At 39.8% G+C, this 16,831-nt stretch overlaps 1 protein-coding gene across 1 annotated transcript; it reads left to right on the forward strand.

Annotated features, from left to right (window-relative positions):
• Window positions 1–469: 469 nt before the first annotated feature.
• Window positions 470–16,398, forward strand: LOC107830109 (vacuolar-processing enzyme-like). Its single transcript, XM_016657590.2, has 9 exons — window positions 470–703; window positions 13,918–14,082; window positions 14,178–14,334; window positions 14,562–14,644; window positions 14,763–14,980; window positions 15,105–15,153; window positions 15,328–15,561; window positions 15,689–15,895; window positions 15,990–16,398. Exons 1-9 carry the CDS (start codon window positions 551–553, stop codon window positions 16,125–16,127), a joined length of 1,404 nt encoding a protein of 467 aa, XP_016513076.2. The 5' UTR covers window positions 470–550; the 3' UTR covers window positions 16,128–16,398.
• The last annotated feature ends 433 nt before the right edge of the window (window positions 16,399–16,831 follow it).

Consider the following 16,831-nt stretch of genomic DNA (forward strand, 5'->3'; position numbering starts at 1 on the left):
AACATGGCAACAATATAATTAGTTAGCAACTAAAATCTTGTATGTATACTGTTATACAGTTGTTAGTTTCATAGATACGCCTAAAAATAAGCTAATTCTAATTATTATCTATTTTAATTGCCCTTATGCGGGTGACTAGTAATGGTCTTATCATTGTGTTAAACTTGATACTGGTCATTTATGTGTATCACTACACTAAACACAAAAAATAAAATAAAAGAAAACATAAGTATATATCGATGGTAACGACATGAAAACTTAGCTTGTCATAAGTGAACTAGAATATATACTAGATAAGTTTCATGTAAAAGAAGGAGAATAAATATATTGCAATATTTGTCAATGTCTAGACATCTTTCGTGAATTCCTATAGTTATTTGCTCTTTAAACCTTTGAAATCTACGTTGTGTATGTCTCTAGTGTTGGCTTAGAGGAGTTTGAACTCCTATAAATTTAATTTCTCATACACCAATTCATACAACTCAATAATCGATCCCTTCCTATTTGAGTGTTTTAATTTCTTGGTTAACCTCAAAATAATACTTATACAATGATTAGATATGTCGTATTCCTCGTTCTTCTCTCAATTTGGGCTAGTGTTGAAGGTCGAAGTATCAATCGATTCTTAACAGAAGAATCGACAGGGACCAAATGGGCTGTACTAGTTGCTGGCTCCAATGGATGGTGGAACTACAGGCACCAGGTTATTATCATCGATACCAACTATATTTCCTCTAAATTATCTAATTTTTGTTAATACAATTAATTTTCCAAAGCTTTGTAATGTTATAATTGTCATTATGGTGGTTAAATAACATTATCAGTTACTTTACAAATTGTTAAACATTCCTTCACAAGTTTGAACTAAAACATGCTTATTTTTAGACTTGAGTTAGAGTTGAGACCTTATACCGATAGAGTCCCTATCTTCCTCATTTATTTTTCTATAGCAAACGGCGAAATGACCATGTATAAAACCACGTAGAGTAGAAAGGATAAGAAACTTCTCACAAACAAAAAAAATTATGTTGGATGGACTTTTTTAAACCATTATTTATATTTTGATCCCATTAAATTTTTATTTTAGAAAATAGCCTTGCGTCAGAATTTTAAAATACGCTCGTTAGAATTGTGAAGTACTCGCCAAAATCTTAAAGCACAAAAAATTCTGATGATCACCAGAATTTTGAACCACAATAAATTATAACGATCACCTCATCACCTGAATTTTCAACCATAATACTGAAAAATTCTGGTTATTCGTCAGAATTTGTGGTAAAATCCTGACGATCACCATAACTGCTCCATGCTTTAAAATTCTTGCTACGAAAAAAATCCTGATGAGTGAACTTTAAAATTCAGGTAGGGTTTTTCTTTTCTCAACTTCAATTACGGGTTAAAAAATTAATAGTGACACCAAAGTGTCCCAACCAAAAAACTCCAAAGGTAGTCACTCTATGAGTAATTTATTTTTTTTGGAAAATCTTAATAGTTCAGTTGGTTAATTAACTCAACTTTTGCCTCACTTTGTAATCCTCTTTCCCAATTGCCTTCCCCTGCCCCTGCCCCATATGTATGAAAAACGTTTTAAAAAAAAATCTCATCTTTGATCTTTTATTTCGGACTAGTCATTCCAAAATAATTTCAAATAATCAGATATTCCTAAACCTTTTGCTTGTATCAACTTTAGGAGCTAAAATTTAGTATAGACTTTATAATTAATGTCACGTTAAAAGATAGTAAAACTGAACAAAAATAAGTTGATAACGCCCAACTATGCCTTTCAAAAGACAAAGCGGTCGCTGCAAATATAATCCGGTTTTTAAGTCCGGAATCGAATCCTCAGGGAACTAACCTATCTATTACCCTCTTCGGCAATGTTATTATCAATTCAATCAATCTCTAGAAGCAAGATTTTTTGATCAATAACGATTGAGTTTTTGTTTAACTACTTCGACTACTATTAAAAATAGCGGTAAGATAAAACAAAGATAATTCAATGGTAAAAAAGGTTTAGGGCAGTGATTTTCCCAATTGCTAGTTTAGGTCCTGACTCTTCCGCTATAATCTCGCCATAATACTCTATGAGGATTAAGAGCTATAGGTTATCGTAATTATCTCTCGATCAACTACAATAATTTACTAGAACATTCTCTCGAACTACTCTAGCTGACAATAGTTATGCAACTCTAAAGTATCCCACCAAAGTTTTGTTATCTCTAAACCCACTTTTAAGTTCAAGTAATGAATCTCTTCAATTACCCAAAGTGGTGTTGTTCAACCGCTGTCTAACCTAATACTCTTTCTCAAGCAATATAAGGTAATTATACACGATTAATCAAGGACCCATTCAATTAATCACCATACAAAACGTAGTTGAACAATCATATCATAAATCCGACTCGATTATAACAACTTGAGTCAAAACATCAACCAACAATTGGTTCCATCAACCCTAGATAAGTAGTTAGCTACTCATAACAAAACAAGAGAAAACTACTAAATTGTTCATAATGTAAAATTGCAAGATTTAAAAGGAAATAGAAAAACTCTAATGTTTTGTTGATCTTCTCACACTTGTTCTTCCTCCAAAATTAGTCTAAAATTAGCTTTCCCCTTCAGTTGGGCGAGTTTCTAAAACATATAAGGGTTTTACAAAAGGTTCCCCGAAATTACACTTTGGTCCTCAAACTTCCAGCTGTGTGAACAATGCACCACGGTCGCGGCCAACCGCGGTCGACCGCGGTGAAAACTGACCTTTCTGCCTCACTTTAGTAACCAACCGCGGTTCACCGCGGTCGCGGTGGCCTTCTTACCCAGGCCATTTATGCTTCTTTGTGTTCGGGTACTTCTCGATAGGGTGTTTTTCTTCACATTATCGCCTCCAAAACACTCCATGTTGCTTCCTCTCATATAATATTCCCTGCTAAACAAAAGAACACTATTTAGAGCTATTTGTTGGCAATTTATCTATAAAACAATAATAAAGTATGGTCATATTAAGGTGTAAATATCAACTATATCGCCTACTATCAACACCCCACACTTAAATCATTGCTAGTCCTCGAGCAATCCACCACACTCCATCAAAATTTCTTCCCTAAGCTTTTCCTTTAACGACTAACACCATGAACATTTTACAACAATTTGCACCTAGTAGTGAACAACCTTTACCTCAAGAGTCAAACTTTTTGTACCATGCAACATTTGTACTTACTCAAACTACTCTATACAAGAGTCAAGACTTACCTTTCCTTTGTGGATCACATGCCCTCACATCACACAAGAGAGTAGTTCCACATATAACAACGATAATTAGAACAAGTAGGAACTAAGATAGACAAAATTCGCTCACTCTCAGAAAGAACGTTCACATGCCACAAAGATGCGCCATAGGCTTGCCCGTAGTGTAAAACTTTACTGATTGAGCCCATTCAGTCTAAGATCAACAGGACTTTACTTGGTTGTAATGTAATCTAAGAGACGGGTAGGATATATTTAGATATAGTGACTAACCTCCCTAAGCACTTTTAATACAATTACATTAAACTTAAAGATCATAGTTGTGCCAACCAAACACTCCACCTCATTTGTTTAAAACATCCCCATCCATTAGGTGCAATTTGTACAAGCCACCACTTATCAACCATTATAATTGTTTATGACCCATATTTTTTTTTCGTGGTGCTTTTTCTTTTATGCTTCAAATTCCACACCTTTTCTCTATCTCAATGGTTCCACTCAAAGACCAAACAACCACCCCACACTTTTACTTTTGCATATTTTCATTACCTTTCAAGTGCTTATTGGGAGGTAAAAGGGTTCACACGACAAGCTATTCAAACAATTGGGTAAGGTTCGCAATGTGGTTGCCAAAAAATAGGCTTATAGGCTCAACGGGGTTAACTACGATGTATTTCATTCAGGTGAGTTTACTTTATATATCTGGCTCAATAAAGAAATGCCTATATCACTTCTAAAACTGAAAGAAACTACTATTTCGCTTTGCAAACACACAGGGCAAGTTCTAGGCATCAAATATGAAACATGGAACATAGTAAAACTCACACACACATGGCACGTGACTCACTCCGGATTGGTTTATCAAGACATTCTCTTTTAAGTGTTCAAGTTAGATACAAACGTACAATTTTAAGGCACTCTAACAGGATTTAACCAATGAAGCTAGGCGTTAGACTCTAGTGTCTATTGTGTTCAAGTGTAAAAAATCGATTTTCGCTCGTAGCCCATTAATCCTAACCTAAAACTAAAAAGAACAAACACAAAAATTACCTATATCCGGTTCAAGCTAAACCTTTGGAAAAGAACCGTGGCCCAAAGAAAAACCAAGGGGGAGTTAATACACTACCTAAAAATAAAATAAAAAATCTTTTTAGTCTTTTCTCTAGACTACTTCCCTCAAGAAAATTGTTTAAAGGATCCTCATCAGGAAGAGTCTCCATATTTTAATTTTTTTTTCGACTTAGTCTCTCAAGAACCCCGCCGAAAGAGATCCATCGTCGTGACAAGTCACTTACTACTTTAGCTTTCCAATAAACTATTACTCTACATCAAAACAATCAAGGCAAGACAAAACAAGAAAAATTAAACAGTCAATTATTACAATTACAAACATACAATGAAATATCCCCACCCCACACTTAAAATGAAGACATGTCCCCATGGCTTAAAATTTAAAGAACAGTGAGGTGAAGGAACTTCCCTGAAGGCTCACTCCTGATCGGAGACAATGTCTGGGTTCACGTTGCACGCACATCCCAGCGCTCTCAACCAGCCCAAGAATTTCTTCTCCGATTTCACTTGTCTCTCAGCCACCGCATCAACACGGACACCCAAATCAGTGACTAAGGTACGCAACCCAGCCATATCCTGCTCCAAAGTAGTCATACGGGTGCTCTGGCGGTGCTGTGATGGTCTTGCCACATCAGCTCTCGGAGGAAGGGGAACCTCAGCTACCTCAGCATCATCATCATCATCATCAGATGAATCATCATCAGAGTCATCAACATTCACCACCAGCTCTCGTCCAATTCCAGTTTTTCTCGCCCGAAACGGGACTTTTAGTGGCAATCTCCCATAAACCCGAGGGTCTTCAGGGACTCGAGCAATACGGCACAGCCGGGTGATCAGCAAAGGGAAGTAGTGGCCCTTGGTTAGCTCAGGGGATCTAATTAACATCTCTTCATGGATGAGCCAGGACACATCAAAATCACTGTGGGACATGAAACAGTGGATTGTGGACGCCCGTGGTAGATTAACATCTGTCGTGTTGCTGGATGGCAACAATCGACTGTTGACAATGGTGAGCCAATACTTAGCCCCCCAATTCATAAAGTGGGAGTTGAGAGTAATCCTGTGCTTGATCCATAGGTGTTATCCATCCGGCACACAGATAGTATCAAGAAGAATGCCCCACAAGCCCCGTGTTCCACTAAAAGTACGATAAGGATCAAATTTACCCTGAAACACAGGCAGCCTGTATACCCTGCGGATGGTGTCAAAGGATGCATTTACCGGGGTATTGCGCACCATCACAACCCCACTCTCATGTTCCGGCAAGTTCGCATAGAACTCCCTTACTAGTTGAACATTAGCCTCCTCCGGTACCTCGAAGAAGATGTCCATCTGACACCGCCTCAGCTCATTAAACATGTTGGGGCATTCCACCTCCAAAGCCGTTCGATCAATGTGCACCTCAGGTTGTAACTTCTTAGCTGCTTTCTGGTTGTACCTATCCTCCGCTGCTCTGGATACAAACCGAGTGCTATCGAACTGAGGTGCACTGGCTTGGCTCCTAGCTTGTGAGGAGCCCCCCGGTCCACTAGTGGAGGGTCCGGTGTTTCGTCGCTTCCTAGAGAACTCATTGTACTTGTCATACAACGAAACGCCTATTAGTGAGTGCGCAAAATATGTGACTATGGATGGTTACTTAGACTTCACCATAAACATGTCACAATAGCTCTTTATATCTCCAATGGGGCAATTTCCCAAACTCCTTGTGAGTAGGGCACTATCCAGACACATATAGCCCTCATGGGTACATCAAAGCTCCTCCCCAATAAACTATATTACCACACCAACACACCCCACACTTACTTCACTCAATCACCCACCAATAACACCATTCAAATATGCAATGCACAGCCCCTTCACCAATCAAACTCAGAAACGAAATTTAAAAGCAAAAACAAGAAGAAAAAGAGTATGACAACAATTAGATCCCAACACAATATAAATTACATAAACTACAACACAATACAACACAATACTAAAGAAAAGAGAAAGAAGAGTGAGGAACATACCGTAGTTGAAGAATGAGGAGAGGAATGGAGTTGGGGGATGTTAGTATGAGGGAAGAAGAAGAAGAAGAGAGTATTTGACGGGTTAGGATTTAGAGAGAGAGAGAGAGAAATTGGAAATATGGGGGAGGGGATCGGGTATGTTGGGTTTAAGAGGGGGGAGTTTGGGTTGTAGAATTAAAAGAGGAGGAAAAGATATAAGAAAAACGGAAAAAATAAAAAAAATTAAAATTACCTGGGACCCACCGCGGTCCACCGCGACTGAGGTGGGTTTAAAAATTAGAGGCAGAAAGTTCACGCTTCACCGCGGTTTACCGCGATCCACCGCGGTCGCGGTGAGGTGAAAAATCTGAGGCAGAATGTTTGCCTTCCACCGCGGTTCACCACGGTTGCGGTGCTAGCGCTGTTTATATATATATATGAAGTTACATGAACACACTAACAACACACTCATGGGTTGCCTCCCACGCAACGCCTAATTTAACGTCGCGGCACGACGTAAGCATTTGATCATCATTCCTCATCCGCGTACTGGGGATCTTCCAAAGTGATTACCACTCTATCCCTTTTTTCTTCAGCCATTCCAACGTAATGTTTCAACCTTTGCCCATTTACTGTGAACTTATTTGTCCCATCTTCTGATTCAATCTCTACAACTCCACTTAAGAACAATTGCACCACTCTGAAGGGTCCTGACCATCGGGACTTTAACTTACCTGGGAATAATCTCAATCTCGAGTTGTATAACAACACTAGATCTCCGGGTTTGAAGTTTCGATCCAAGATGTGCTTATCATGCATTAATTTCAGCCTTTCTTTGTATAATCTAGCACTCTCAAAGGCCTGGAGCCTGAATTCCTCTAGCTCATGTAATCCAGTGATCCTGTTAGTACCTACTGTCTCCATGTCTAAGTTTAACTGCCACAATGCCCAAAGTGCTTTATGCTCTAGCTCAACTAGGAGGTGGCATGCCTTGCCAAACACCAACTTGTACGGTGACATACCAATTGGGGTTTTGAAGGCTGTGTGGTACACCCACAATGCATCATCTAATTTCTTTGCCCAGTCAGACCTTATTGCATTCACTGTTTTTGTGAGGACACTTTTAATCTCCCTGTTGGACACTTCAAATTGCCCGCTCGATTGTGGGTGGTACGGGGTGGTCACTTTATGACGAACTCCATATTTTTCCAACAGTCGTGCGAATGCTCTATTGAAGAAATGGGTTCCGCCGTCACTGAGTATAGCTCTTGAGGTACCAAAACGCGTGAAAATGTTCTTCTTCAGAAAATCTAGTACCCCTTTAGCATCATTGGTCGGGAGAGCCACCGCTTTGACCCACTTGGAGACATAGTCAACCGCTACCAATATGTACGTGTTACCATATGAGCTGATGAATGGCCCCATGAAGTCAATCCCACACATGTCTAAAATCTCCACCTCTTGAATTGTGGTCAATGGCATCTCGTGTCTACGAGATATGTTGCCAGTCATTTGGCAATCATCGCAGCTTTTGACCCAAGCATGGGCATCATTGAACAGAGTAGGCCAGTACAAGCCTGACTCCAACACCTTAGCTGTTGTCCGAATTCCTCCAAAGTGTCAACCATATGGTGAAGCATGGCAAGCCTGCAAAACAGAATGTTGATCTTTCTCGGGGATACACCGCCAGATCATGTTATCTACACATATTTTAAACAATAGGGGTTCATCCCAATAATAATATCGACAATCACAAAAGAACTTTTTCTTTTGAATTGAGGAGAGTTCATAAGGTACAATACCACTTGCTAAATAATTAGCAATATCAGCAAACCAAGGTGCCTTCTCCATTGTCATTGCCAGTAATTGTTCATCCGGGAATGTCTCTGTTATATCCTCAACCTCTACCTTCTTTTCAGCTCCTTACAACCTTGAGAGGTGGTCAGCTACTTGGTTCTCTATCCCTTTTCGGTCACTTATTTCCAGATCGAATTCTTGTAACAGAAGAACTCAGCGAATCAAGCGTGTATTTGACTCCTTCTTTTCTATCAGGTGCCTAATTGCTGCATGGTCAGTATAAACAATAACTTTCGAACCAATCAAGTATGACCTGAATTTGTCGAATGCAAAAATAACAGCCAACGTCTCCTTTTCCGTCACTGTGTAATTGAGTTGTGCACCGCTCAGTGTTCTGCTTGCATAATAAATCGGGTGCATCAGTTTACCCTGTCGCTACCCCAAGACTACTCCTATGGTGTAGTCACTTGCGTCGCACATGAGCTCAAATGGTTGCTCCCAGTTGGGTGCAACAATGATAGGTGCAGTCACCAATCTCTTCTTCAGCTCCTCAAATGCCAACCTGCAATCATTAGAAAACACAAAGGGGTGATCCTTTTCAAGGAGTTTGCATAATAGGTTAGCAATTTTGGAGAAATCTTTTATGAATCGCCTGTAGAACCCGGTGTTCCCAAGGAAACTTCTCACGGCCTTGACCAAAGTGGGCGGTGGTAGTTTTTCAATCACGTCAACCTTAGCATGGTCGACCTCAATTCCTTTACTGGACACTCGATGTACCAGGACTATCCCTTCCTGTACCATAAAATGGCACTTCTCCCAATTCAACACTAAATTTGTCTCCACACATCTTTTGAGCACTCTTCTTAAGTTGTGAAGACAGACCTCGAATGAATCTCCCACCACAGAGAAATCATCCATAAAGACCTCCATAATATCCTCCACCATGTCTATGAAAATAGCTAACATGCACCGTTGAAATGTCGCCAGTGCATTACAAAGCCCAAAAGGCATTCTCCGAAAGGTGAAGATGCCATACGGACAAGTGAATGATGTTTTCTCTCTATCTTCGGGGGATATTGATATCTGATTGTACCCCGAATAACCATCCAAGAAATAAATGTGCGAGCGCCCGGCCAGCCTGTCCAACATTTCGTCAATGAAGGGCAAGAGGAAGTGGTCCTTCTGGGTGGATGTATTCAATTTTCGGTAATCTATGCAAATCCTCCATCCCGTGATTGTGCGAGTTGAGATCAACTCATTATTCTCATTTTGCACAACAGTCATTGCCCACTTTTTCGGCACACATTGGACAGGCCTGACCCAATTGCTATCAGAGATGGGGAAGATGATTCCCGCATCTAACCATTTGATCACTTCCTTCTTTACTACCTCTTTCATGTTCGGGTTCAGCCTTCGTTGATGTTCTCTAGAAGGTTTTTGCCCTTCTTCCAAGAGAATCTTGTGCATATAGAAGGCTGGCCTAATACCCTTTATGTCTGTCATGGTCCAGCCAATGGCAGTCTTACTTTCCTGCAGTACCTGTAAGAGCTGTTCTACCTGCACATCTAGCAAACCGCATGATATAAATAACAGGCAAAGTAGAATTAGGGCCTAAGAAAACGTACCTGAGGTGAGCTGGGAGCTGTGGTTCCTCTACTGATGGCTTTACTGGAGGTGTAGCCCTTTTTTCTAACTCCAGGGACTCGAACTGAGGGTCCCTTTTCCAGAATCCTTGGCCTTCAAGTGCCATGACCCACTCAGCTAACCCTTCACCATCCATCTCTTCTAAATTTGTCAGACATGCCTCCAATGGATCTTTAGCAGTCAGGGTCACATCATCTTCTTGCTGAATCATATCCACTGCCTCCACTAGAGAGCAATTAGCATATTCACTGGGTCTCCTCGATTGCTAAACATTGAATATGACTTCTTCATCGTTCAGTCTCATTTTTAATTCCCCAGTCTCATAATCGATCATTGCTCTCCCAGTGGCCAAAAATGGCCTACTAAAATGATAGATATCTCCTCATCTACCTGACAGTCCAGAATAACAAAGTCTGCAGGGAACACGAACTTCCCCACTTGCACCAACACATCATCAAGAATCCTAGTAGGCCTTTTTACCAGGTGGTCAGCCAGCTGCAGCAGCATCAAAGTCAGTCTAGCTCTGCCAATGCCCAGTTTGGTGTATACAGCCAGAGGCATCAAATTTATGCTGGCTCCCAAATCACATAATGCCTTTGCAAAGGCATAACTCCTAATTGTGCATGGAATAGTGAAGCTACCTGGGTCTGACATCTTTTGAGCCATCGGTTTGGTCACTACTGCGCTGCAGGTCTGCATCAGAGTCACTGTGGATAGGTCCTGAAAATTAAACTTCCATGACATTAGGTCTTTCATCATCTTCGCATAACCTGGCATCTCCCTCAAGGCATCTATCAAAGGAATATTCAACTGAATTTGACACAGCATCTCCATGAATTTCTTGTATTGATCTTCCTTCTTTTGTTTTACCAGTGTCTAAGGGAATAGTGCTAGTATCACCCTTTGTGCACTGTTTGTTGGCTTCTCTCTGTTGGGGGTTCTATGGCACAAAAGGCACCACCTGCTCTGTAGCTTGTTCATTTACCTTAGCCTTACCCTTTTCATCTTGACCTTGTTCAACCACCACTTCAGTCAGATTAGATGGTTTATCTACCTCTAGTAGAATTGGAGTGGCTGGCGTAGTCTCTTTGCTGGCTTGTGCAACCTCTTGATCTTTGTCTAAATCTCTCCCATTCCGAAGACTTACTTTCATCAACTGATTCGGGTTTGGCTCCTTGGGGTTAATATTTGTGTCCGCTGGCAATGTTCCCTTGGTGCGGTTGTTTAAAGCCATAGACAACTGCCCCAACTGAGTTTCAATGTTCTTTATAGCTGAATCATGTACTGCCAACTTTTCTTGCATCTTACCATTTATCCCAATGAGTTGCTAGAGCATCCCTCTGATCTCTACCATGTTGTTATCTTGCTGCTGAGGAGGTGGCTGATATGTCAACTGTTGCTGGTTCTGCTGTGGGTAGCCCTGTTGTCTCTGGTGGTATGGCAACATTTGGCCTTAAACTTGCATGCCCCCAGGCTGAGGCATGTTAGGTCTGTATTGCTGATTTGATGTCGGTCTCCGCTGATGTCCTCCTTGTCTCTAACCCCCGAAGTTGTTAACATAATTCATATCTTCCCTTGCCCTTTGATTTTCACCTTCTCTGCTCCATGAACACACATAAGACTGATTAACACAAGGTGTACACAGTCCTTCATTTGTCGTGTCAACAATATGCACCTGTTTGGTACCCATCCCATCTATCTTCTTTGTCAAAATACTCATCTGAGTCATGAGTGTGGCCATGTTTTTTGCATGCGAATTATTTGGGTCAAGAGGAACTGAATGCACTATGGGTGCCAGTGTTGTCCCTCTAGTCATCCACCCCGAATTCTAAGACATCTTGTCAAGAAGGACTTTGCACTTGGTGAATGTCTTACTCAAAAATGCACCTCCAGCTGAAGCATCCACATTGGCCTTTAGATTGTCAGCTAACCCCATGTAGAATCTCTGGCCAAGCATCTGGTCAGGAATGCCATGGTGAGGACACTTCACCAGCATCCCTTTAAATCTTTCTCATGTTTCTTGCAAGGTCTCAGTCGGCTGCTGCTTATACTGCATTATTTCATCAATCTGCCTTGCAGTCTTGTTGGGCGGGTAGAACTTATTTAGGAACTGCTTTACTAATTCCTCCCAGGTGACAATGGAATTGATTGGTAGCGAATTCAACCAAGTCTGAGCTTCCCCAGTCACAAAGAACGGGAACAGTAATAGTTTGATAGCTTCTGGGTCACATTTGGCTGCCTTTGAGTCACACATATTGACAGAAAATTTTTCAAATGTTGCTGAGGGTCTTCAATGTGTGACCCGGAGAACAATCCCTTATTCTGCAGCAGATGCAGCATGTTGTTGGTGATCTGGAATGTCTCCGCTTGAATTGCGGGCACAACTATGGCAGTTGCCAGGTTGTCAGCTGTGGATTGAGCCCAATCATAAAGTGCAGCTTCTAGCACAAGAGGTGTCACCACTCTGACGTTTGGGTCAGCTGGCTTATCCCTGATTCCGTTGACGTTCTCTACGTCACCCATGTCAAATTCAAGCTGGTGTGGTTGTTGTATTTGTTGGATCCTCCTGTTGGCATGGTTCAATGCCCTAAATGTTTTCTCGGGGTCTGAAAGTCCTTCAAGAAGTTCTCCAGTCCTCGAAGAATTTCTATGTATACACCTGAATTCCACAAGAGTTCAAACGTTAGAATTTCAATGAAAATTTGTTTAACACCTTTGAAATTTGATTTGAACTAATAATTTTAACACTACTTTTAAGTTGTAATAAATAACACCGTTAGTTCCCCGGCAACAGCGCCAAAATTTGATAACACCCAACTATGCATTTTAAAGGACAAAGCGGTCGCTGCAAATATAATCCGGTTTTTAAGTCCGGAATCGAATCCTCAAGGAACTAACCTATCTATTACCCTCTTCGGTAATGTTATTATAAACTCAATCAATCTTTAGATGCAAGATTTTTTGATCAATAATGATTGAGTTTTTGTTTAACTACTTCGACTACTATTAAAAACAACGGTAAGCTAAAACAAAGATAATTCAATGGTAAAAAGGTCTAGGTCAGTGATTTCTCCAATTGCTAGTTTAGGTCCTGACTCTTCCGCTATAATCTCGCCATAATACTCTATGAGGATTAAGAGCTATGGGTTATCACAATTATCTCTCGATCAACTACAACAATTTACTTGAGCATTCTCTCGAACTACTCTAGCTGACAATAGTTATGCAACTCTAAAGTATCCCACCAAAGTTTTGTTATCTCTAAACCCACTTTTAAGTTCAAGTAATGAATCTCTTCAATTACCCAAAAGTGGTATTGTTCAACTGTTGTCTAAGCTAATACTCTTTCTCAAGCAATATAAGGTAGTTAGACACGATTAATCAAGGACCCATTCAATTAATCACCATACAAAACATAGTTGAACAATCATATCATAAATCCGGCTCGATTATAACAACTTGAGTCAAAACTTCAACCAATAATTGGTTCCATCAACCCTAGATAAGTATTTAGCTACTCATAACAAAACAAGATAAAACTACTAAATTGTTCATAAAGTAAAATTGCAAGACTTAAAAGGAGATAGAAAAACTCTAATGTTTTGTTGATCTTCTCACACTTGTTCTTCCTCTAAAAGTAGTCTAAAATTAGCTTCCCCCTTCAGTTGGGCGAGTTTCTAAAGCTTAAAAGGGTTTTACAAAAGTTTCCCCGAAATTACACTTTGGTCCTCAAACTTCCAGCTGCGTGAACAGTGCACCGCGGTCGCGGCCAACCGCGGTCGACCGCAGTGAAAGCTGACCTTTCTGCCTCACTTCAGTAACCTGTCGCGGTTCACCGCGGTGCCAACGCGGTCGCGGTGGCCTTCTTGCCCAGGCCATTTATGCTTCTTTGTGTTCGGGTACTTCTCGAGTGGGTGTTTCTTCACATTATCGCCTCCAAAACACTCTATGTTGCTTCCTCTCCTATAATATTCCCGGCTAAACAAAAGAACACTATTTAGAGCATTTTGTTGGCAATTTATCTATAAAACAACAATAAAGTATGGTCATATTAAGGTGTAAATATCAACTATATCGCCTACTATCACAAGTATACGTAAATCATAGGAAAGATTAAAAACAAAAACTATAATTTTACGCTAGAGAAATATGAATTTTATTTTTTATTTTTCAGGCTGATGTATGTCACGCATACCAATTACTGAAGAAAGGAGGTCTGAAAGATGAAAACATCATCGTATTCATGTACGATGATATTGCTAACAATAGCGAGAACCCCAGACCTGGAGTCCTCATCAATAACCCACACGGTCAAGATGTTTATCAAGGTGTTCCTAAGGTTTGTTTTTTTCTCTTTCGAGCTAAAATTCCTTAAATTTTATCCCCAAGATTATAACGTGTAATTGCTTATGAGTTTTTTTTTTGTTGAGGCAGGATTATGTGGGTGAAGATGTTAATGCTGACAATTTTTTCAATGTTATACTTGCCAACAAAAGTGGTATCACTAGGGGTAGTGGGAAAATTTTGGACAGTGGCCCAAATGACAATATTTTCATCTATTATACTGATCATGGTGGCCCTGGAATTGTCTGTAAGTAGCTTCCTCGCATAATTTCTCTTTGTATTCCGCATAACTTTTGCCTAGTTTAATATGTTTGTTGTCACAATGGATTCACATACTAAATTGAAGTTTTACTTGTGGGAATTCCAAATTTTTTATTATCATTCACTAATTTTGTTATCTTCAATATCACCTGGTGTTTATCATACTGGAAACTAATCAAAGTATTTGTTTCATGCTTTTGTTACAACTACCAGCAATGCCAACTGGAATTGTCTATGCGAACGATCTGATTAACGTGTTGGAAAAGAAGCATGCTTCTGGGACATATAGTAAAATGGTAACTATCTTATGCCGGTCTTTACTATTTAAGTCCATCGTTTCGTTGGCACGAATTTTTTTATTCCAGTGAAACGTGTAGTCTAATTTTATGTTGGATGATGTTTCTAAATTTTTAGGTATTTTACTTGGAAGCTTGTGAGTCGGGAAGCATGTTTGATGGTCTTCTTCCCGAAGGTCTAAATATCTATGTCACGACTGCATCAAAACCAGATGAAAACAGTTGGGGAACGTATTGTGGTTTGGGTCGTGGTGCTTGTTTAGTTGAGTGTCCTCCTCCCGAGTTTGACGGTGTTTGCTTGGGAGACTTGTACAGTGTTGCTTGGATGGAAGACAGGTATGCACAACTTTATTCTTGTCCCCTCGAGAGTCTGATTCAAGATTTAAACTTACAAGATGACATTTAAAATCATCTTTCGTTAATTATGCCCAAACTGATTGCTGTTTGCAACTCTGAACAGTGATGTCCAAGATCGACAAACTTCAACGTTGGATAACCAGTATGACAGGGTAAGAGAGCTAGTAATACTTTCAACTAATGTATATTTGTAAGCAACTTGTTCAAAAACTTGAAGATCATAATATTGTCACAGGTTCAAATACTTTATGCTATATTGATTCATGCTTTCTTGTATTGCCTGTTCTAAAGGAAAACTAATGATTTCATCATATGGACATGCTCAGATTGCATGCAGAACTGCAGCCAACCTAACATATGGTTCCCATGTCATGCAATATGGTGATATGGAGTTAAGTGTTGATGCTCTTTTCCAGTATATGGGTTCTGTTTCCACAAGCCATAGTCAAGCTCCCAGTCCCATGGCAGCTGCTCCCAGTCCCATGGATGCCGCGTCATTCTTGACATCCTCAGAAAATGTGAACCAACGTGACACTGAACTTTTCTACTTGACATCCAAAGTATGTTGTTTTTTCTTCCTTGCCCACATGATTGATTCCGATTCATTTTAACTGGTCACTTGGTATGTGTGTTGCACGTATTATAAGATAGGAAAAAAACTGATTCGATTTTTCTTAATGTTGACAGTACCAAGGTGCTCCTGAAGGCACTAACGAGGAATTTGCAGCTGATCGGAAGCTTAATGAGGTTGTAGCACAAAGAAGTCAAGTGGATAACAACGTAAAACGTCTTGGAGAGCTTCTGTTTGGAGTCGAAAAAGGTAATGAGGTGCTGCAGAGTGTTCGACCTGCTGGACAACCACTTGTTGACGATTGGGATTGCCTTAAATCCTATGTAAGTAGTCAACCTAATTATTAATATTTTGTGGTACTTTCTCTGTTACTTAGTTCGTTTGTTGAGAATGTGACTAGTCTTTACTCATGAATAGGTCAAGACATTCGAGGCACACTGTGGAAAATTAACCGCGTACGGGAAGAAACATGTACGTGGTATCGCCAACATATGCAATGCTGGAATTGAGAATGAGGAGATGGTTGATGCAACTGCACAAGCATGTTCAGGTTAATTAGTAGAGGGTACTCCCGGTGAAAAGATCAATAAGTATATGTTTGGCCAGTTTCTGTCATGGCTGCAACATTTCACTTTGAATAGATAGCAACAATGAAATAAAAGCACATCTTGAGAATAAGTCAAATAGGAACTTCTGAAGTGTTCGGATATGTGATTCTTGTCCTTTTTATCTGAACGAATTTGAATCGAAATCATGAATGAAGAAATAAGCCAAACACACAAAAAGTTTTGAATTTTGAGAAAGTATGAATGTTTTGTCTTTTTCACATTTGACAAACCGTCATAATTATCCCAAATTGTAAGAGAAAAGGTAGGAACATAAGCAGAAACAATTGGCGTAATTTAAAAATTTGTGTAGAAATAGCTTTGACACGTAACTTTGGTGCCCAAGTCTTGCCAAAATTAACAAAACTTGTCTTATTCACAAGTAATACCGAACAAAGCATAATTTTGAGACAAATTATCCGCAAAGTTCCGCCGGATGGATAACTTGTACAAATTGTTGACCTCAAGTTATGTCGGATTGGCAAAATTATATATATTATTCAATTGTTTACAAGTTTTTCTGGACATACAAGACTTTTTACTATCATTATTCTATCAATCTTTTTAACTTTTTACGAGCTTTGATGGATAATATATTGACAAAACTTGCATCTGTTATTCAACTATAACAACGGCCAACGAACTCTGGGAATT

Source organism: Nicotiana tabacum, chromosome 6 (assembly GCF_000715075.1).
Source record: "Nicotiana tabacum cultivar K326 chromosome 6, ASM71507v2, whole genome shotgun sequence".
Taxonomy (NCBI): domain Eukaryota; kingdom Viridiplantae; phylum Streptophyta; class Magnoliopsida; order Solanales; family Solanaceae; genus Nicotiana; species Nicotiana tabacum.

Bases quoted from the DNA above. Each gene is read 5' to 3' on its own strand.
- LOC107830109 (XM_016657590.2), top strand. From the start codon at position 551: ATGATTAGATATGTCGTATTCCTCGTTCTTCTCTCAATTTGGGCTAGT. The intron at 14,335-14,561 runs GTAAGTAGCTTC...TACAACTACCAG, and splicing joins TGGTGGCCCTGGAATTGTCT to CAATGCCAACTGGAATTGTC. The intron at 14,981-15,104 runs GTATGCACAACT...AACTCTGAACAG, and splicing joins GTTGCTTGGATGGAAGACAG to TGATGTCCAAGATCGACAAA.